At 39.9% G+C, this 21539-nt stretch overlaps 1 protein-coding gene across 1 annotated transcript in view; it reads left to right on the forward strand.

Moving 5' to 3' along the window:
• Nucleotides 1-2393: 2393 nt before the first annotated feature.
• Nucleotides 2394-21539, forward strand: part of ADGRG2 (adhesion G protein-coupled receptor G2) — a 58546-nt gene continuing 39400 nt past the window's right edge. The window contains exons 1-3 of the mRNA XM_069002456.1: nucleotides 2394-2473; nucleotides 13931-14049; nucleotides 20730-21347. Coding sequence (XP_068858557.1) covers nucleotides 13932-14049; nucleotides 20730-21347 — 736 coding nt within the window. The 5' untranslated portion in view covers nucleotides 2394-2473; nucleotide 13931. The remainder of the gene's footprint in view (nucleotides 2474-13930; nucleotides 14050-20729; nucleotides 21348-21539) is intronic.

Below are 21539 nucleotides of genomic sequence, written 5' to 3' on the forward strand. Positions count from 1 at the left end.
ATTTTCTGGAGAGTCTTCCAGATCCAGAAAAAATTAATTTTATTTAAGATGTTTTCATATGATCATTTTGCTTGAGGAGGGGAGGTTAGACTCCTTCTCTTCAAGGAAGTATCATTCTCTTAAACCCGCATTTTTCACCTGCTGTTCCTACTAAACCAGTGCTCAGTATTGCACAAGCCCAATAAAGGAGGCATTGAGCAATCTGAATTAGCGTAACCTTTTTTTTTTTGGCATTTTCTCAGAAATATGACAAAACTACTGAGAAAAGTTCTTTGTTCCTCAGTTATCCATGCTTGTTCCTCAGACCTGCTCAAGTCTATGTCTTCTTGGTAAGTGCATAGGAGTTTGCCTTTGGCTTCCATGAGACACTGCCCAGGTCCAGTGTAATCCTAGAACTGTATAGATGGCATACTGGTATATGAGTGACTATAGTAAGATTCCAGGGACTTTTCCAGTTAAGCACAGCAACACATATACACTGGGAATTCAGTTTTTTACTTAGCTTTAGGTCATTAGAAATCAATTTGGTGTAGTTTCTCTGTGTGTTACTGGACACCATCCAGTTGTATGTAATATACAGTTTAAATAAACAAATATAAATTAAGTAGAGTGTTTTCCTTTTGTGGGCTGCAAGGTAATTTCTCCTAGTAAATTAACTTGGTGTGAGTGAAAAGAGAATAGGTATTTTGAGGTAAATCCCCTGCCTGCAATTACATTTCAGTACTTGAAAATTCAGCAACTGGCTGATTTTTATCCAAAACACTGTATCATTTGTCAGAGGTGTGTTGGATACACAGAGACAGACTGCCATTTATCTGTACACCAGTAACTGTTCACACAAAAAGCAACACAGAAAGCTTCCTAACCCTGCACTACCAACAGGTAAGGTATCCAGGGGTAAGCTGGGCTTCAGTTTCCATCCTCATTCAACATTTTAGCCTTTCTGAGGAGACATTGCTAAGCTACATTGGTAAAGTGCACTGTTTGTGGATGTGTCAGAAGATCACTGGTGTAGAATCACGAGGCAAGTCTTTTCGTAGACAAATGATATTCTTATTCACACACTTAGCACTAACTTTAGGACAATTTTTCTTTTCTTCCTCATTGACCTCAGACATCCAGATCAGCAGTGAAGGAGAAGGAGTTATAATTCTCACAGGTGGTTTAAGCGAGGAAGAAAACAAAGTTTGTGGTCCTTAAGCCTTTGAGGAAGTGAAAGATATTCCACTAAGCGAGGCAGAAAAAGACCAATGCCTCCTGTTTTTTTCCCATGTGAGGAACTGCAAAAGCACTGGCCTTGTGTTCCACTAGATGCCAGCTCCAAAGTAGCCAAAGACACCACTGATCTAAGCAAAATGAAACAAGTTTCTCCCTCTACCCCCATCTGTTCTTTACAAGTATTTGTTTACAAAACTATGCTCATCATGTGGACTCATCACACCTTATATCCTCAGGAAGACCTACCGTCTGTGGAGTTCCTAGAATTTGTCCCTGTCTTGTCTTATCTTTTCAGTAACACTGAGAAGAGTTGTTGCCTACAGCTCTGGCCTTTGCCTCTGTATGTGCTTTCACCAGCTATGCCCTGGAGCCAGGCTTTTGTCTCTTTTCAGCAGTGCCTAGTGACCAAAGCTCCAGCCCACATGCAAGGAGCAGTTCCTAAACATTTGGTATAAAATGAGCAAGTGAAAATGCTGCATTTTCAGAATATGCTTCATTTCAAGCAATTGAAAAGGAGAAGAGGAGGGCCACAGCTTCAGCTTTCTGCCGTCCTGATAGTGAAGTTCATTTACACTACCAATAATCTGAACGGACTTAAAGTATGAATCTCATTGAAATTCAATGAAGGCTGCTAATTGTGAAAAACTACGTTTACAGTAGGGCTTCAGGTAGTTAAGTCTGTTTTAAAGGTCAAGTAAGCTCTGCAAGAGAGAAGGCTGGTTTGACCGTGAACACTCTGCCCACCAAGGAATGTGAAACAGTTTATTCGCAGTAGTAGTTCCTTTCCCCGAGCTGGTTGTGTGCAGCCACCGAGTGTCCCCACGCATTGTCCCAGCGCAGCCGGCACTGCTCGCCGCCTGCACCCCGCGCCGGGCCGGCCTCGCGCCCCAGCCGCTGCCGCGGAGCCCGGACCGCGCCCGCACCCGCGGGGCCGCCGGGCGGGAGGGGCCGGGGCCGCCGGGGCTGCCGAGCCCGCCTTGCTGAGGGGCGGCGGGGCCGCTCCCGGGCGGCTCCGCCGGCCGCCGCCGCGCCGGCTTCCCTCGGCTTCTCGCAGCACCTCCCTCGCCTGCCTCCGCCCCCGTCCAGTGGCTGTCCCAGCTGCCGCAGCCGCCGGCGCGCCTGCTGTGCCCAGTGCAGAGCGAGCGGTGCGGGGGAGCTGCGGCGCGGGGCGGGCGGGACGGGACGGGACGGGACGGACGGGACGGACGGGACAGACGGGACGGGACAGACGGGACGGGCGGCCGCCCAGCACCAGGTGAGCGGCTGCAGGCTCGCGGGAGCAGAGGCGGCCGGAGGCGGGGGGCTCCCGAGGGCGGGAGGGGCCGGCAGCGCGGCGGGCTGCGGGGGTGGGAGTCGCCCTGAGCCGGGTGGAGGTGAGCGACTCTGCGGGGCCGGGCGGCAGAGGTGCGCGGCTCCCTTGGGATGGGTTTTTCCGCCGACTCTCCTCCGAGGGACGAGCGAGGTTAGGGCGGGGAGGTCCTGCGGTGGCGGGCGGAGGAGCGCAGGTCGGGGAGCTCCGACCTCCGCGGGCAAGTCCGGCGGCTCCCGCTTAGTCAGGCAGTGCCCTGGCGTGGCATTGCGGGTCTCGCCCGGCCGGCGGCTGAGCGGGGAGGTCCCGCGGGCGGGGCCGGGCCCGTTGGGACTCGCGCCGGGCCGGTGCGGGGTGAGGCCGCCGTGAGGGGCTGCGGGGAGCGCGGCCGGGCTTCGTCCTGAGCGGCGCCGCGTATCAGGTGCAGCTCTCGGTGCTGCTGGTGGAAAGCTCTCCTTCGGCTTTCTAGCATTATTTTAGGCGCTTAATTAGTCAACGGCGAGAAACATTTAGTAGCGTGTTTAAATTGGCCTGAAAAGTGAGTGGTTTTGGCAGAGGCGTTGGTGGCGTTTGAATGCGGTTTAGACGAAGAGACAGGGTAGCATTCCGTTGGGACGGTATTGCTAGACTGGGTCGGGGTTTGCTCTCACACCCGTTTTCTGTGGGAACGGGTGCAGAGAATGTATTCAGCTTAAAGGTTTTCCCTGCTTCTTTCGCATACATTCTGCAAGGAAACCTGTATCACTAAAAGTGATGTCTTCAGTCACCTTTTGTGCACAATACTTATTTTGAGACGGGGGTTTGTCTGGGGATTTTTTGTCATGTCCGTTGGTTAAGTGTACTGGAAGCATCCTTTCTTGACTGACTTTATTTTTGCTTTGCAAATGTATAGATTTAGTCATTCATGGATAGTATTTGTAACAGTACTGAACTCTGTTGCTTTTACTGTGTTATTTTCTTGCATTGATTTATGTAGAAACAGGGAATAAATGTTTGTACACTAGTTCAATGTGTGCTTATCCAGCAAATTAAATGTGTGATTGTGCAAGCTGTGTCTGGTTTTGATTTACATGAAATCCCAGAATTGGTAAGGCTAGGAGGAACCACAGTGGGTTATCTGGGCCAACCTCCCTACAATCAGAGTAACCCTGAAGGTGTGGTGGAATTGGCTTCAACATGAGCCAAAATAGAGTTTACAACCTCCAGACCTAAGCGTTATCAATCCCAAAGCAAATTAGTTGTGTCTCCAGTTCTGTCTCTTGTACTGAAAAAGTAAATCTGGTGTTATGTGCGTCTACTCAGAACATGTTTCTCCTTTTTGGTTGTATAGGCTAACAGTGTACATCATCACTAGGAGAGAGCTGCACAAGCTGACATTCCTGATCTTAAGCTTTCAACCTTAAGGGTATTCCCAAGTGGAAAGCATACTTCTGTAACTGTTTCCATGGGGGAAACAAGCAGGATTTGTTCCTCTGCTAGGTGACCAGTAGTGTGTTTGTTGAATTAAACTAAAGAACAAAAAACATGTCTTTGCTTAGGAGGATCTCCAAGTACTTGTCTTCACTGAGGAAGCACACTTATAATTTAATGATGAAGACAAAGCTCTGAAGTGGAATGCTTTGAAAAAAGACGCAGGAAAGAAATTGCACATAAACAGAATTTGCTCAGATACGAATTAGGATCACAAAATTTTCTACGTACACTGTAAGATAACATTATGTTATTTCTACTATGGTACCAAGTGAACTAGTGTTATTGGTATCTTTATTAATATTACTTTAGTATCTTAAGGTAATTCTATAGATCCAATGGAATTTGTTAGCATGTTCGTTTTTCTTCAGTGCCTTCCAAATTTAATGTTAAACTTCTGTTTCTAATAAATCAACACAAATTGGCTCAGATTAGGGCCAGTTGGAGAGAGATGAAGGAATAAATTCCCTTTCTCAAGTTAATTACCCAATATATACAGTTTTTGTGCTGTGAGTGCTTTTAGTCAGGTCTTCCACTAGTAACCGTAGAGTGTTGGCAGATTGAGAAAGTTTGGGAGTTCATGGGGGAATAACTCTTGTTAAATTGGGACAATTCTTAGTTCCTAGCATGTAACATGATCAGTGGCCTTGGCAAATGCAGTTTAGCTTTAAATATGATCACTACACTTGAGTTTGAAGTTTTATGTTTTCAGTGGAGTAATAGATTAGATTATTTGAAGGCCAAAGGGTAGCTCATGCAAGTAATCTCATAGATGTCAGTGTAAGAATTAGCATTAATAAGTCATGTTATTTGGCCTGAAATGTTAGCTTTCTGATAAATGGTAAGTCTACCAGTAGTTTTATATCTAGATTCAATTAAAAGCTTTGCTCTTTTTCCAGATGCAAGGATTTAGAGAATATTAATTTGTTGGTAGGTGCTACTCAGCTTGTGAACATGAGTAGAGTTGATCATTTCATTTGTTAGATAAGTGCTCATGATTATGAGGGTCTTACTCTTTCCAGTCACAAATTCCTGGTGGAGTTACAGTTTGGAAAGGATCTATAATTGCTCTATGAAAAAGATAGGCTTGTATAACTATATGGTAATTAATAGGACTCAATTACTTGGGAGTCTTGCATTCTTTTTGTGACAAAATACCTTTGAAATTTATTGTTGTTCAGGATGGACAAAGAGTCTTTTGTAGCTGACATTAAATCAAAGACAAAAAAAGTGGATCTCAAACTCCTCCCTTCGTGAGTCACATGGATTTGTCTTCAGCTGTGAACTGAATATTTTGTATGCCACAGGTACTCAACCTGTGAGTGCTACCTACATCAGCTTCAGGACAGTTTTATTGCAGGTGTTATGCAGTGGAACTAACACAAGATTTTAGAAGTGTATCTGGCAGTTCAAGTCCCAGACTCAGTGTTTTCTGTCTTTGTTTTATTGAGGAGTTCTGTAGCACAGAAATATAAATACTGTTTGACACAACAGCTGCTTTTCAGCTAGTGCCTTATAAAAATGTGATTTTGTTGTTCTGTTCTAGGTCATCTTCTGCTGGCTGCTTAAGTACAGTTTCTTACCAGCTCACAGAAAAAGTATAGTTAGGAACATGATTAGCTTATTTTTGTTTGTTTTAAAAGAAGACTGTAGAATGTCAGTTATACTAGATGAGACAGTATATAGAAAATACTTAATAAAGTTCCCTAATCTACTTAAAATACTTCTTCAATCTGTAGAACTTATAGAAAATTACTAGAACTTATCACATTATTTATATTTTCTGAAATTTGCATGAGTACCTCAAGTGATGCCTTAGTTACCAAAAAGAACAACCTTTCACTATTACTGTCTCTGTCCGGCTCTGTAGCTCGCATGCGTGCAGGCACAAACGCACGGCTCGCTTCAGTGTAAAGACAGTCGCAAGGAGATGGGAAGGGCCTTTGCATGAGTTCCAGCAGGAGCATTTATTGCTTCTACACTGCCAAAGATTCAGGGGCAAAGATGAGAGAACACTGGCGAACCGGGGGTTTATCCGGGGGTGGGAAAAAGATGGGACTAGGGAAGAGGGACTAATGGGGAAGCTCTGGGGGAGTGACAAGAGGTAGAGGCTGACAGGCAGCTGGGGAATCCGAACTGGGATAGATTAACATAACAGAACAATGCATCCTGGGGGAAGCCTTTCTGGTCACCCTAACATAAAGTGGTTCTTGTGGTGCTGGGGACTTGTCTTACTGAGCACGCTCTGTCCCTTGTAACATAGGTTCACTGGCCACCACACTTCACAAACTAAGCACTATGTTCTCATTTATGGTGTTCCTTAAAGGAATCATTGGGGAGTTAAGGTCTAAGAGATCCATCAGAAGGTTTGCCAGAAGTTGTCATGTATGACAATATGTGACACGTTTGGAAATGGTAGAACTAGAAAGACAAGGAGTAATGTGATTATTATAATTATGGAAATGTTATTTTGTACACATAACAAAACTCAGCATCTTATACTGATGCTTTTAGTGTTCAAAATATTCCTTTAATAAGTCCCTTTCTTTAGAGAAAAAATTACTGTGCCTCTCTGCCTGAATTTATTAGACATCTGGGCATGCATGACTATGAATGCTGCCAAATTCCATGTTTAGGTTCTGAGTTCCCAGCAAGATTTTGAATATCTTTGTTTCTTTTGCACCAAATTAATTATGGACATAAGCTGGCTGAATGGGTTTCTGATGGGTTTCTTCATGTTTTGAAGTGACTTTGTTGAATTAAAAATGCTTTATTTTTTTCACCCTCATCTATGTTTCAACAAGTCAGCAATGTGGTGATTGTGGTTTATTTCTGGGAAGGCAAATTTTTTTTTTTTTTTTTAATAGAGGTGGTGATGTTGAAAAAAGCCATGTGGAATCTAGTTGTAAAACGTAAATTTTTTGAGCTGATACATTTGTGGGGATTGCACACAGGAATGGCTCAGATTTAAATAAACTTTTCTGAAGTTGCTTTCAAGTCATCTACTCACCTGTGTGATGACTTTCAAGTGTTTACAAATGTTTGCTATTGACTAACTTGTTTGAGTTGTAGTAGTCTAACGCAGGCAATGGTACCATTTCCTGTCCCCCTGCAGAGACTTACATTGAACCCTGAGGAGAAGTGCTAAAGGAGGCCCAGAATGCAGTTCTGGCATAACCCTGTTTCCTAGAATGTCTTAATAGAGGTTCCCTAAGTGTTTACCCCATGTGAAGGCTGAAGTGCCAACATGACTGTATTTCCTTAGGCTGTGTAGGGTAGTGATGACATATTCTTTATCAGAGTTTTAGTGGGACTTTGGAAGATGCTTGCTTTAGTGCATCCATCTTTCCAAACTGATGAGTTTTATTTCTGTGGTACAAAATTAGTTTTGGTCATTGGGCTGTTGACTGAAAAAGCCTGAGAGACTGTTTTAAACCACCCCGCCACCCCCTCTTTCAACCAAAAATCCTCCACCAAATATTGTGCTTCTTAGCTTCCAGAGAAATTTTAAGAGCTCCAAGAGCAGGATCCAAGACACCTGTTAAGTCCATAAAGTGAAGCTTAGGATGAAATCACAGTATAATTTCTTTTCTAAGGTGTTGCTGTTCAAGCCAAGAGCTTGAAAAGGAGAGTGGGGAAGAAAAGTGTAAACTGAGCAGAAACTACTATTTACTTTTTATTTTCCCCCACTTACAGTAAAATGAAACTTTTAGAAGTCTTATATTTCTGAAAAGTAGGAAAATTGAAACCATGAGCTGGATGGTCTTCTTTTTGGCATGCCTGGTCCTCACCTGACTCCTCACAGTCTGCTTACATTGTTTACTAATATGAATATTTGAGGTTTATAAAAGTCTTTGTCCTTCCCTCTTTCTCTCTGCATCAAATCAAGTCCTGTATCTGAATACAAAGGCTTCTGAAAACTTTTTGTCTACTTTTTTGTGCTTATATCTCTGTATACCTTTTCTCATGTTCTTATATGGCTCAAGGTGCACACGTAGTGTTCTTTTAATCTTTTCTGATGTGCCAACCTTTGTGTGGTCTTCTTCTCTGCAGAACACATCTTGTTGTTTCCCCCTCCCTTAAACCTATATATGTCCATACCCCAAAGTATTAAGGAAAATGTAAACAACCTGTCTGAAGTTGAAATAATCAGACTTGTGACAAACATAACTACTTTCATTGCATCTCTGCTTGTCAGGCTTCATCAGTACTTTGTAAACTCTTTTGAGAGGAAACCTGCTCAGACATTGTCACTGAAGGGCTTTTTAGTTTGCTCTAGGATTAACAGAGGGTGTGGGCAATACTGTGCTCTTGAGGGAATACATCGTGCAGATAAGGATTTCCTGGATAGTGTAAAACTTTTATAAAAGCTAGAGAAAGGCCTCTTGCTCATCTCCCAGGTGACAATTGGATATGAGGAGGTAAAACATTTCCAGTCTGGATAAGAGGGAACAAAACTTGCTTGTAATTGTCCCCTGCCCTATTTTTGCAGTATATAGGACTCAAGTTGCTGTACAAGAAAATTAAGTACCAAAAGTGCAGTATTTTTGGCACTGAAGTCAGTAATGGAGAGCCATCCAATAGCACATTCCATTCCTGAATCCACTTACACAGGTCTGAGTGATTAAATTAGCATTTTTAGATGAATCTAAGGGGAGATCTGTGAGTTGAACTGAAGGCAGACCTTGGCTTTCACAGCTTGGTATTTGTAAAATAAAATATACTAAAAAGTCTTTCTAATGGCAGTATCCTGCAACAGTTGAAAGTCTAAACAAAAGAATGGATTTCTCAGAGAGTTCATCCTCCTGTTCAGTTCTCATAAGAACTCAATCAACCAGCTATGAGTTTTGTAGATGATTGATGTCTGTACCAAAGTGGCTGGTTGCTATCTGTAAGCCAACTTATTAAAAAAGTAAAATATTTAATGTCTTTGAAAACAGTAAAGATTTATGTCAGGAGGAAGGTACTTGAACACATTACCATTACAGTCTTAGAAAAAGCTAGTGTTCTACAAAAAGTAACTGTATGAACACGGTGACCATAAAGAATACAGTTTTTACAGACATGATTAACACTGGAGAAAATTAATGAAAACCAAATTATTATCAGACAGTAATAATCCTGTTACTGTATTTTGGAAAAACACATAAAAAACCCCCATGGAACAACATTTTAAAATCAATGGTACTACTTCTGCTGTTAAGTCAGTGAATACCATGTGTGCCAAGATTAACTGTGACACAAGAGTTTCCAACATAAGCGTCCTCCCTATTACATCTAAGTTGCTTCAGCCAAAATTTAAAAATAACATTAAAACTTTACTGCATTTTGGTTCCAGTCTGGAAAATATAAGGAGTTGGTGGAAGAAGTCTACAGCCTTACATTTCTGAAAGGAAAGACACCAAGAAGTTCTCATACCTGGGCAGTATGATGTGTTTCTCTTGCTCTTTTTAGCCTTTTATCGCCTGGTATAGACTTGAATAAGGCAGAGTATCACAGAACAACAGCCAGAAGCTTACCATTCATTATTACCTTCCTCCTCAGCAGTAACTTCTATAAATTTGAGAAATATTTTTATTGAAATCCAAAATCTTAGTAGGGGATGACTACAGAAGACAGAATGAGACCCAGAGAATATGGATGAAATAAGTGGGGCTTGAACAAAGCAGTTTGAAGTGCAGCAGTAGACAGACAGCATTATTTGAAATAAATGAATGATTGTTTTGGGCCATGATTTCCAACAAAAGTTTCTGTAACCCACTGTTTATGCATTGGCAGTGAAAACCTGCTCTGCCTAAAACTTTGCATAAAAGAACTAATAGTTTATTAAATACTGCTAGTAAATATGTATTTTCAACAGGAATTGTGAAATTCGGATGTATTTTTCCAAAAGTGATTTAGCAAAATACTTTACAGAACACAACAGCTGTTTTTATGTTTTGCACTTTCTTCATCTTTAATCCTATGAAAGTATATCTGCTGTAGTAAGAGGCAAGCAGTTGCTGAAGGTAAGTCCTAAATGTCTTGATATATCACCCATGGGTGCACACTTGGAAAGTAGTAAACTAGCATGGCATGAGCTAATTAGTATTAATGATAAGAATACAAACTCCTTTTATACCATTTTCCTGTCTTTGTTTCCACTAACCCCTTTAATTTGCGAAGAATGTGATATTAATGCAGAACTGCAACATGTATAACAAAACAGACAAAAAAATTTAGTTTTTCAAAGTATGTTTGTTCATTTAAGAAAATCTCTGTCAATTCTAATTTGACTTTCAAATTAATAAGATGGTGTGAAATGTTGTGAGACCTGGGTACCAATGCTACAAGGTTGTAATTGGTCAAAATAGAACACTCTTCATGGAGAGAAAACAAGAGGTAACAGATTTATGCCTGAGCCTTTAATTTCTATTTTCTGAATTTTCGTTTTTTCTGCTGACCATGAAGAAATGTTTTATATTGTCATCTTCTTCAGACACTTAGATCTTTGTAAATAAAAGTGACTTAGTTGTAACTGAGAAATTGAAGACAGCTGGTTACATCTTTACCTGTAGTTTGTGCCTAGAATTCTTTCCCACACTTGGGTGGCTCAGTAACTGTTGTACTTGATTAGATTTGCTTGATATACAAGTGAAAATTTTTCATCCTACTGCAAAAACTATGCATATTCATCCTGAGATCTCTCAGTCATGCTGTATTCTTCTATTATTAAGAACAATACAAGTGTTCATTTGAATAAATGAGCAAAATTAAAAACAAATTAAAACAATCCCTTATGCCTAATTCTATAATGTCCACAATTATATATCGCAATTACATTAGTGTTCAGGATCATTAAGAGTAAAGATTTAGGATTCTAATACAGGAAAGAACTTAAATAAATTTAAGAAGAACATAATGGCCGAATGTTTTGGAATGTATCATATGATCTTCATTTGATATGGTGAAATTGTGTTTTATATCTTGCTTTTTTTCCTTTAAAAATATACCAAAGCTAGCAGCATCTTTTTCTTTGGTAGTACTTAAACAACATTGTTGCAAAAAGAAAGGAACACAAATGTTATTTTACCAACTCTTTTAATTGTATATTTTATCTAGACATTGGAACAGATCTTGAGCAGTGTAACTGTCCAAAGTCTTGCAAAAAGTCAGTTGAGCTGTGACCATGTCAGTATTTCACTTTATGCATTTACTCAGTTTCCTGCTATCTGGATTTTATTGCTTTGCCTGGGATCATTAATTTTCATTCATAGCTTTGAATAGTTTTGGAGTTCTTGATGTGACTGTGTTTAATCAACAAGAAGCTCTGCCTCTGTCCCTATTTGTCTTTGCCAGGCCCATCTCAGGAAGTGAGAACAATGTCAAAAAACCCCAGATGAGATAAAAACCTAAATGTACAGAAAGTATTTATTACAGCCTTTTGTTTAAACACTGGACAAATATTAGCAAAGCTCACTCTGAAGTGCCAGGGTTAGAGGAAGGTTCATTCAAACTCCTCAGGGCTACAAAGTGCTCAGACAGGTCTGGAGTCAGTACCAGGAATTTCTTGGTTCCTGTACTCAAATTTAGACTTTTGTAATGCAGTTTTTATTTCTGGGGGATGGGACACTAACATCATTGTCTAATGAGGTCTGCCAAACAAAATAGAAGACATGCTTGGTGGTTGAGGAGAAAACCTCTGTCCTAGTCAGCTCATTTCATGTGTATCTGTGTGCAGGACAGAGGCTTAAGAGGAAAACTAAAAGCAGGGAATGTAGGAGCATTCTGAATCAGTATCGTTTGTGACACAAAGCAAGCATCTTGCCTCATTACTTGCTAGCATTGGTGGCTGCACTTGTGGATGCCGCTGAGTATTTTTGGGCTCCATCCCATTCACATTTCAACTCTTGGTGTCTGGGTAGTAGAGACAAGGGACGCTGGCAGTTGTGTTTGTTTTGTTGTCTAAATACCTCACTGTGGATAGATGGTTTGTGTACTAAAGAAGAGAGTTCCCCATAAAATGTAAGAATAGAATTGCAGCTTGGTTTTGCTTGGAAGTAACCTAATTTGAGACTAGAATGGGAAGTGTGAGTAAGTAATGAAAAGAAACACAGTTTTTGGATGAGCATCTCTTTTAATCCTAGGAAATTATATTGTAGATGAACAGTCTTGAAGCTGTCAGATGTATTTAAGCACAACAGTTTTCATTATCAGGTTCTTAGGATAATTAATGTAATTCTGCTACTCAGTTTGCTGATGGAACAACTTTATTAATACATGATTTTTAGACATTCTGAGAAGCAAGCTGAGTACAGGTTTGAACATGTTTCCTGGGGATCTTTAGAAAGCTAGCCCACCTTTGACATTTCTTCCCTTTTTAAAGTTGTTTTTGTTTGGTTTTGATCTGTTCCTGCATAGGATTGTGTATATTAGGTACGACCATTGTTTTAGCATATGATTTATTTTCTGTCAGCTTTTTTATATTTGTTAGAAGTATTGCACATTGCATAATTCTTGAAAACACTGGCAACAATGTTGCAGTGCTCTTAATTTTAAAAAAGCCCTTGCTTTATGCTTTCTATGTTATGTTGTTATATATGTATCATTTATTTGCATGTATGTTTAATCAATTTCCAAAGCTTCATTTGGTTAGCAACTTCACTGTTTCTCAGTTTATTCCTGTGGCACTTATCTTGCAGAGTTCAGCCAACAGTAACCATTGTAAATGAATAAATATTTACGTTTGTGTGAATGCTTGCAAAAAAATTGCATTTTAGCCCTAACCTTAAAAAAATTTCAAATTCCTGAAAGAGTTCACCATTTACAGTGCCTGAAAAGAAGGGAATCTACTGCAGCCTACACAGCATGAGCGGAAGCACAGTGTAGTTTGTGAGCAGTGTGAGTGCTGACCAGTGTACTTGCACATGCACCCAGCTTGTGATGGAAAAGTTATGCTGTCAGGCAGAATGCTCTGTTCTACCCTAAAGGTGATACATGAAAGGTAGTCAACCTGTAAAGTTTACTGCTGTGCATGTTTCAAGAATCAGCTATAGAATCACTTGCCACTATGTATCTAAACCTTTTTATTTAAGAATTAATGCATGCAACAAGCATCTGAATGTTTCTTTCAGTGTGCAAAATACTCAGATGTACGCTTTTTTGAATAGATCTTAAAAAAATTCTTTCATCGAATGATATCTCTTATACTAGAAGGCACATCCTTTTTTCAACATGTTTTCTTTTGTCCTGTTGCTCACGTTAGACAACCATCACTAGGAGGAAAGGTAGACAAACCAGGTTTTCATGATGCTGTTTGTGAACTTGCTGCCCACAGTGATTTGTGGAATTTATCTTTTTTTTTTTTTTTTTTTTTTTTTTTTTTTTTTTTTTTTGTGTAGCTTCTTGCCTTGATAATAGGATGAGGATTGGGAATCAAAATCTTGCTTCTTACTTAGGAGTTCACGGTCTTGCTGTTAAAATGTTACATGAGAGAATGTGTGGGTAATGGACTGAAGAGATGCTTTCTTGCATACTTACTGCAATTAATAAAGCTTTTGGATAACCTCTCCATGCTTTCTCTGTCAGCTTTTGGTTGGGTTTTTTGTTGTTGTTGTGTGCAAATATTTTGGAGGGGTTTGTTTTTCAAATGTTGAAAGTCTTACTTGTGCAAGGAGCCATGGCCATGCTCTGATGTATTCGTAGTCTTTGGAGAATTAGAGCTTGAATGGGTTTTTTGGTTTGGGGGTTTTTTTCCTTTCAGCAAACATCTCTTTCTCTCTTAGTGTCTTAGCAATATACAGTGTATCTGTGCATTTCTCTGCAATATATGCCCAATAGTATAACAGGGTTGGGAAGATTTATGCTCACGTTGGAAACATATTTTGTCATAATGTCCACACACCTACACGTTTTCCAGTCATTGTGGTTTATTTATTTAATTATTTCTTCTAGAATGGTTGTCTGGGGAAAACAGCACTGCTGTGTCAGCAGAATACAGGACATTTTCTTGAGATTCAGGATTGTTCAAGCAGTCCTTTTACTTCAGTTATTCCTGGCTACAGCAAGCAAAGGTAAGAGAATTTTTTCCTCATTTGTCTAGTGTTGGTATTCCAAATAAATAACATTAGTCTCTATGAATAGGACTTTTGAACATACTCAGGACAGGCAAGTTTTGCCTCTTGCAATCAAGAGGAAAAACTGTCAATAACAAGAAATGAAACAGTTGGTGCTTAGCATTTTGGATGCCTTTCATGTTTTCATAAAAAATCATTGGTAGTAACTTCGAGGTTATGGATGAGGAGAGAACCAAGACACAATTTGTAGTAACAAGACAAATTATTTTATTGCTGGGTTTTTTTGAACTGAAAGTGTTACTATTTTCAGAACATGTTGTTAAATCTTTTTCTCTACTCTTGCAAAATCACCACAAGATCCTTTGAGCTTTGCTGTGTTTAGGGCATGTGTGAGTGTAGAATATCTCCTCCACTGATCTTGGTTGTGGATCTGAATATGGCTGAGGAAAAGGTAATAAGGTCCAAAACATGTAACAGAAATGATGTATTTGAACTTGGCAGTTTATGCTCTTTATGTAACAGTAAAAAAATAAATCGTAAGGTTCTAGTACAAATTGGACAACTAATGTGGTGATGCTTTTCTGTGACATAAAGTAGAATAAAGTGGGGTAAAATAATCTGTGTTTCTTCATGACTATTCTGTAAACTAATGGTTAGTCTGTCACTGCTCTGGACCTCAGGTGATAAAGATAACAGTGCTTGTCATTCATAAAGTTTCCTTATATCAATAGTGTGGAATACCAAACCCACTACATACATTTATCATGTTAATAATGTGCTTAGAGTATTAAAAAATTGATTGTACTTTTTGCCATGTACCTAATTGCTAATTTCAGAAGCTGCATTTGTGGCATGTTATCTTAGTCTAGAAGGTCAGAATTTCTTGCAGTTCAGATTTACTGCCTGATTTTTTTTAAATTTAAGTATGCCTGCTTTACGACATTGTACAAGCAATGAGATTTCATAGGTTACAAACTAGGCTATTTCTTACTCTAATTCTCCAAATATAGTAATTTTCACAAAATGTGTCTATTGAGGCATATCTGAGATTCAGGGGATAGACCTGCTACTAAGATGGAGAGATTTTTAATTTCTTGTATGTTAAATAGTAAGAAAGACAGAGCTGCTCAGCAGATGGACAGATGTCATAGAAGAGTTTTTCGGGGAAAATTTGATTGTATCTAAAGTTCTGAGGAAGCAAGCAAAGAGGGATTTCATTTTTCACCTTTGAATCACTTAAAACTGTCAGTAATCTTCAAAGAAAAGCTAAACTGACACAAGAGTGTGTTTATGTTTTCCCCCTATATTATTGGGGGTTTTTGGTTTTAGAGTTTTAGTACCACCAGCACCATTTCTACTCAGTTCTCTCCTCATCTGAGATGCCAAAATATGTTTGTGTTCTCCAAAAAATATGAAGAGAGAAGAACTTCCTGTGTTCTTTCTGATGCTCAGAATGCTGGATAATGTGATGTTGTTTATCCCCAGCTAAAAAAATAAACTGTGAAAGAAAAGGAGGGATGCTGTTGATTTTGAGGAAACAGTTCTTAGCTTCAGATTTTCAAAATATTCAACAGAATCAAGTGACCCACATACAGAACATTTAGAGTTTTAAACTTTTTATAAAGAACAGTTACAAGCTGTAGATGGAATACTTGAGTATAGCAGTCTTTTGACATCATTTCAATGGACTGTAGTGAGCCAAATTTGTCACAGGTGACAAACACTTGCAAGGAAGTTAATGACTATTGTTGTTACTAGTTAAAAGCCAGAGTGTGCAGACACATAAACTTGTGATTATTTTTATCCAAGAGAATACCTGACTGTAGTAATGCTGATACAGTGGTTATTTGTAATATAAGTAAAATAACACTGCTGCTTATGTACTGAGAGAATCTGCTCCTGTAGGTCTAATTCTTAATACCTATGGTTGGCTACCTCTTGTAAAGGTATCAATTATCATTATCTAAAAATGTTTAGAAAAAAGAAGGAAATTGCTTTTTTGGTTTATGTTGTCATTCTCAGAAAGTTTATTTTAAACATTTGGAAGTATGTGCATACATTTCAGGATTCCTTTTAGGGCTTAAGAGAAAATGCTTATTAAATACATGCTTTTAGTTTTACTGAGGGTAAAACCTCCAGGTTTTGCATCTATTAGAAATAAGTATAGTAAGAAGAAAAAATTCCCGTTTCTGAAAAGGGTTATGTGCCCAAATACAGCAAAAGACATTGCAAAGTCAGCCCACGATTACTATTGCATGGCAACTCCTTCACTCCAAATTGTGGGGGTTTTTGAATTTTTTTAAAAGTTATTATCATTATTTATTTTTTCCTGAGTTTTCTTACTCTGGAGATGTTTGAAGCATTCTTTCCACTGTGCTACCCCTTCTGTGCTAAAGGTGTGTTCATGGCTACTTTTCTGAATGTATTGTGTAGTCTGGATGCATGGAGACTAATTATAAGACAGAAATGCCACTGTCAGAGCACAGCCAGTTCCAGCTCCTCAGTTCTGTGGTCAAGGATGGGTTGCAGCCCAGAAGCACCATTGCTAGAGATAATAAGTGACGATTAACAGATCTTCCAAAGGCTTTACTGTAATGTCATCTCCTACCTACATTGCATCCACTCACATATTGAGGAGACTTAGTCAAGATAATACTGATAATTAATTTCTAATGTAATGCTGTACTGCACTCACTTGGAACAGCAAAGTGCATTTTCTGACTGTGATTATGATTTCCTTTGTGCTTTTTCAGCATTCTTCGGGTAGATAAACTGTATTAAAATTTCCAACCCTGTCTTGTAACAATTCAGATAGTATTGGCATCTACTTTATTAACTTTGCCATCCCTTTTTGGCACTTTCTTTTTTATGACTGTTTAGAGCAAAGTGGGCCATCTTTCCAGTTTCCAGAAGTGTAGACCTCTCTATGTAAACACTTTTCTTAGTTTAAATTAATTCTTCAGGCCTTGCATATTGATCAACAGCAATCTTTTTGGATTATATAAAGCAGACCAGGAGAATTCATCAGCAGATTGATCTCATTTTGCATAATTTTTGTTGGCTACCTGTCTTATGACTGTTTTCGTCTGCAAGTTTATGTTCACTCTGGCTCCCTTGACAATTTTGAAGTGACAATTTCCCTGAAGAATGTAAGAGAATTTAGCAGCCCTTTAATTCACTGTTGGCACATCAACACTGATTTAATGCTTAACATGAAATCAAGCCTCTCTCAGAATTTTTTCATTTCCAAAACCAAGTCTGCTGATGAGACTTCAAGTCTTGATTAGTATTTTTGCTCAGGAGTGGAATTCTAGTCTGTCAATTTGGATAGTTAACAGTGACTTCAGGTTTTGAAGCTGTGTCAGGAAACTGCTTTACCAGTCAATTTGGCCATCTCTGCACGTTCAAGATTGCTTAGAGGAATTTTGGAGGCAATATGAGTCATGCAAATATACTTCTGACATACACTGTCTGAGGAACAGCTGCTGCATCAAGTCTTCCAAAACCTTCAGCAAAATTTCTGCTTAATAATGAGAGACTTGAGCAATTTTTTTAATTTGGGAAGACTGTGTCACCAGTGTTGGCATGTTATTAGATGGCTGTTTCCTTTATAAAAGCAGTTTCCTTATGATCTGTCCATGCTGTAAGGTGGTAGATCTATTTTAGTTTTAGTTAAAAAGGTAGGTACATTTGAGTCTGTATCTAAAAATCTCATCTTCTGTGACACTTTCCCCTCCCATCCAGTCTTCCTCATCCAGCTTTTAAGTCATTTTAAAAATTAGTTTTCCATGCTGAAGTGTTCTTAGCTGAGTATCCCAGATTTTGCTTTCAGACTCTGACAAGTGGCCAAACGGAATGAGTGAATTCATGCTGCAGGGCTAGGCGGGGGAGGTTTGCTGTTGGGTCAAGTACATCTTTCCTTCTCCATTGCCATTTAAATCCAATCTAAGTATTAACTCACCATTCAAAATCCATTGTCTGTGAGTTAGGATTTTCACCTAATTCAGCCTGTACCCAGAGAGTTTTTTGTTTGGTCTATAGCCTTGCATAGTACTTCCATGATGTATGCTGAGCTTCAGGAATGATTCAGGGTTGTGAAAAATGCCTGTACATTTCTGCTAGTTAGCATCACAGAGTCTCAAAGCTATAGGATGCAACAAGAATAGATATCAATGACTTTCCATGAAACTGGATTGATATATTTTGTGTTTCAAACTTTTTCTGGTAGCTTGTACCTATCAAGCTGCACTTGGAAGTTAGGAACTTTCGCATTGTTTTCACTTGTTGCTATTGAAAAAGAAATTTGAGAGCCTGGAGGTCAAGAGACAGAAAAATTGTTGGAACTGGCCTGATGAAAGCTGGTGCTCTGGTTGCTTGAGAACATCACAGAAGAGCTGGCTGCAATCTTGACAACTAACTAGGACTATGAACATAACCTACCCTGGAAAAAAAACCCTGATCCAAGTTGCCTGGAAGTTTGTCTTCTTACAGAGGAGCTAGTGGAAAAGGATTTTTTCCTATGTTGGCTGATCATTTTCTGCTTGCCTGACCCCTGACCAGTCATCATTAATCCCACAAGTCCTCTGGAGCGTACATAAAAGCTCTGCATAGATGGACAAATAATGACCTCCTTAAAGGTGTCAGTAATGTGTTCTCTTGCACTGGCTGAGCATCTGCCAGCCTGTTGCATTTTTCTGTTGTTCCATTTCAAGTTCCAAAGGAACTTTTTCTTATTTTGGTGCTGATGTGTACACCATAAAGCAAGAAACTATGATAATGATTATGCAATTGGAGTGTGGATGTTTCCACAAAATAAGAGCTCCAAAGAGTTTATGTCTACAGCCACAAAAGTCTGTCCTTTCCTGTACTGGGACTATGGAGGAAACAAGGCACCTACAAGAACTGAACAGTTACGATCAAGTTTCAGTGTCTGGAGCTACTTGTTTTATAGGGTGCCCTGCTGGAGCTGTTGTTTATGAACAGAGGGGGCTGGTAGATGATGTGATGGTTGGAGGCCTCAGCAATCACTAAATGATGAGTTTTCGATTTTTGGAGAAGTAAGGAGAGGAGTCAGCAGAACTGTCACCTTGGATTCTGGAAGGGAGACTTTGGCATGTTTAGGGGACTTGGTTGACGGAGTCCCTTGGGGAGCAGTCCTGAAGGGCAAAGGAGTCCAGGAAGGCTGCCCATTATTCTTCAAGAAGGAAATCTTAAAGGGGCAGGAGCAGATCATCCCCTGCTGAAAGATGAGCCAGTGGGGAAGATGACCAGCCTGGCTGAACAGAGAGCTTTGGCTGGAACTCAGGAATGAAAGAAGAGATTATGAGCTTTGGAAGAAAGGGCAGGAAACTTGGGAGGACTACAAGGATGTTTTAAGATTAGGCAGGGAGAAAATCAGAAGGACCAAAACCCAACTAAAATTTAATCTGGCTACTGCCCTAAAAACCAAAAATGTTTCCATAAATACATTAGCAACAAAAGGGCTAAGGAGAATCTCGAGCCTTTATTGGCTGAAGGGGGAAACATAGTGACAAAGGATGAGGAAAAGGCTGGTGTACTTCATGCTTTCTTTGCCTCAGTCTCAGAGTACCCAGTGCTCCGAGCTGGAAGACAGGGATGGGGAGCAAAATGAAACTTCAGTTGTATGAGGTTCAACAAGGCCAAGTGCCAGGTCCTGCACTTGAGTCACGACAACCCCATGCAGCACTAAAGGCTTGCAGAAGAGTGGCTGGAAAACTGCATGACAGGAAAGGATCTGGAGGTGTTGATTGACAGCTGCTGAACATGAGCCAGTGCTTGCCCGGGTGGCCAAGAAGCCAATGGCGTCCTGGTCTGGATCAGCAATAGTGTGGCCAGCAGGACCAGGGCAGTGACTGTCCCCCTATACTGGGCACTGGTGAGGCCACATCTCAAATCCTGTGTTCAGTTATGGGCCCCTCATTTCAAGAAAGAGATTGAGGTGCTGGAGCAAGACCAGAGAAGGGCAACGAAGCTGATGAAGAGTCTGGAGCACAAGTCCTGTGAGGAGCAGCTGAGGGACCTGGGATTGTTTAGCCTGGAGAAAAGAAGGCTCATGGGAGACCCTATTGCTCTCTCCCTTAAGGGAGGTTGTACCAAAATATGGGTCAGTCCCTTCTCCCAAGGAACCAGTGACAGGACAAGAAGAAATGGCCTCAAGTTGCATCAGAGGAGGTTTAGATTGGATACTAGGAAACATTTCTTTATGGAAAGGGTTGCTAAGCATTGAACTAAGTTGTAGAGAGAAGTGGTTGAGTCCGTCCCTGGAGGTGCCTAAAAGATGTGTAGATGTGGCACTTGGGGACACGGTTTAGTGGTGGACTTGGCAGTGCTGGGTTTACAGTTGGACTCAATGATCTTGGAGGTCTTTTCCAGCTTAAATGATTCTGTGAGTCTACATGGTCATCCTTGGTCTTGTGCGTAAGTTTTAGCTCAGAGTTTTCATGAGCAGCTAGGATTTATTGACTGCCTCCAAATTTGTTACTTCCCCATCACAAAAATAAATCCAAAGGAGTAGGTTACAAGATTGTTTCTTAATGTGTTGTTTTGAAAACTGCTAGGAAAATGCCTAGAAACAGTAGTATACTGAAGAATAACTTTCATATGAAAGATCTTTTTTAAAACTAAGTCATTTTACAAATCACCTTTTCTTTATTTAGGTCAGGAGGATTTCCTAGGGCGATACAAAGCTGTCTTTAGGACTGCATGTGAAGATCCGTGGAGTATGTCATCAAGAATTTCTCTGCGTCCCTTGAGAGAATTCCTTGTCTGTGTGCACCTCAAGCTGTATTCCTCAAATAGTCCGTGGACAGCATATGTATATGCTGAAAAAACTCTTCACACCAATCTCTCTGCAAATAAGTATGATCTTGGACTTACAGGAGATCATGGTAAATTGAATATATGGTTGTTCAGAAAACAAATAAATACAACTTTAAGACTTCATAAAAACACTTGGAACCAAATATGTATCCAGTGGAAAAGTGACAATGAGAAGATGAAGGTATTCATAAATGGAACAGAAGAATTACACAAGAAACTAAATGGGAAATTTAATTTGCCTGGAAAAGGCCAGTTCTTACTTGGCTGTTCAAAGCTGCAAGGTACATCTGCATCACCTCGCCAGGGAATGACTGGGGAGCTGTACCTGTTCAGAATGTGGGACAAGGCAAATATGACACAATCTAAGGACTGCCAGGATAGTGGTGTTATACGCTGGAGAAAGGAGGATTGGACCTATAATACGACAGTAGAAGAGGATAACTCTTTACAATGTGGTAAGTACCGCTGCATTGCTTTTGAAATAGTAATTCAGTCAAAAGTTGATCTGAGTGTGTTTAGCATTTCTCTTCCAGATTTTATGAAGTCTCAATCTATTAATCATTCCTAGCTAAATTCTTGATGAGATCATGTGAGGACCTGCAGCTTTCACTACTTTTTATCCAAATGAAAAAGTATAGCATCAGTCC

Source organism: Aphelocoma coerulescens, chromosome 1 (assembly GCF_041296385.1).
Source record: "Aphelocoma coerulescens isolate FSJ_1873_10779 chromosome 1, UR_Acoe_1.0, whole genome shotgun sequence".
Taxonomy (NCBI): Eukaryota; Metazoa; Chordata; class Aves; order Passeriformes; family Corvidae; genus Aphelocoma; species Aphelocoma coerulescens.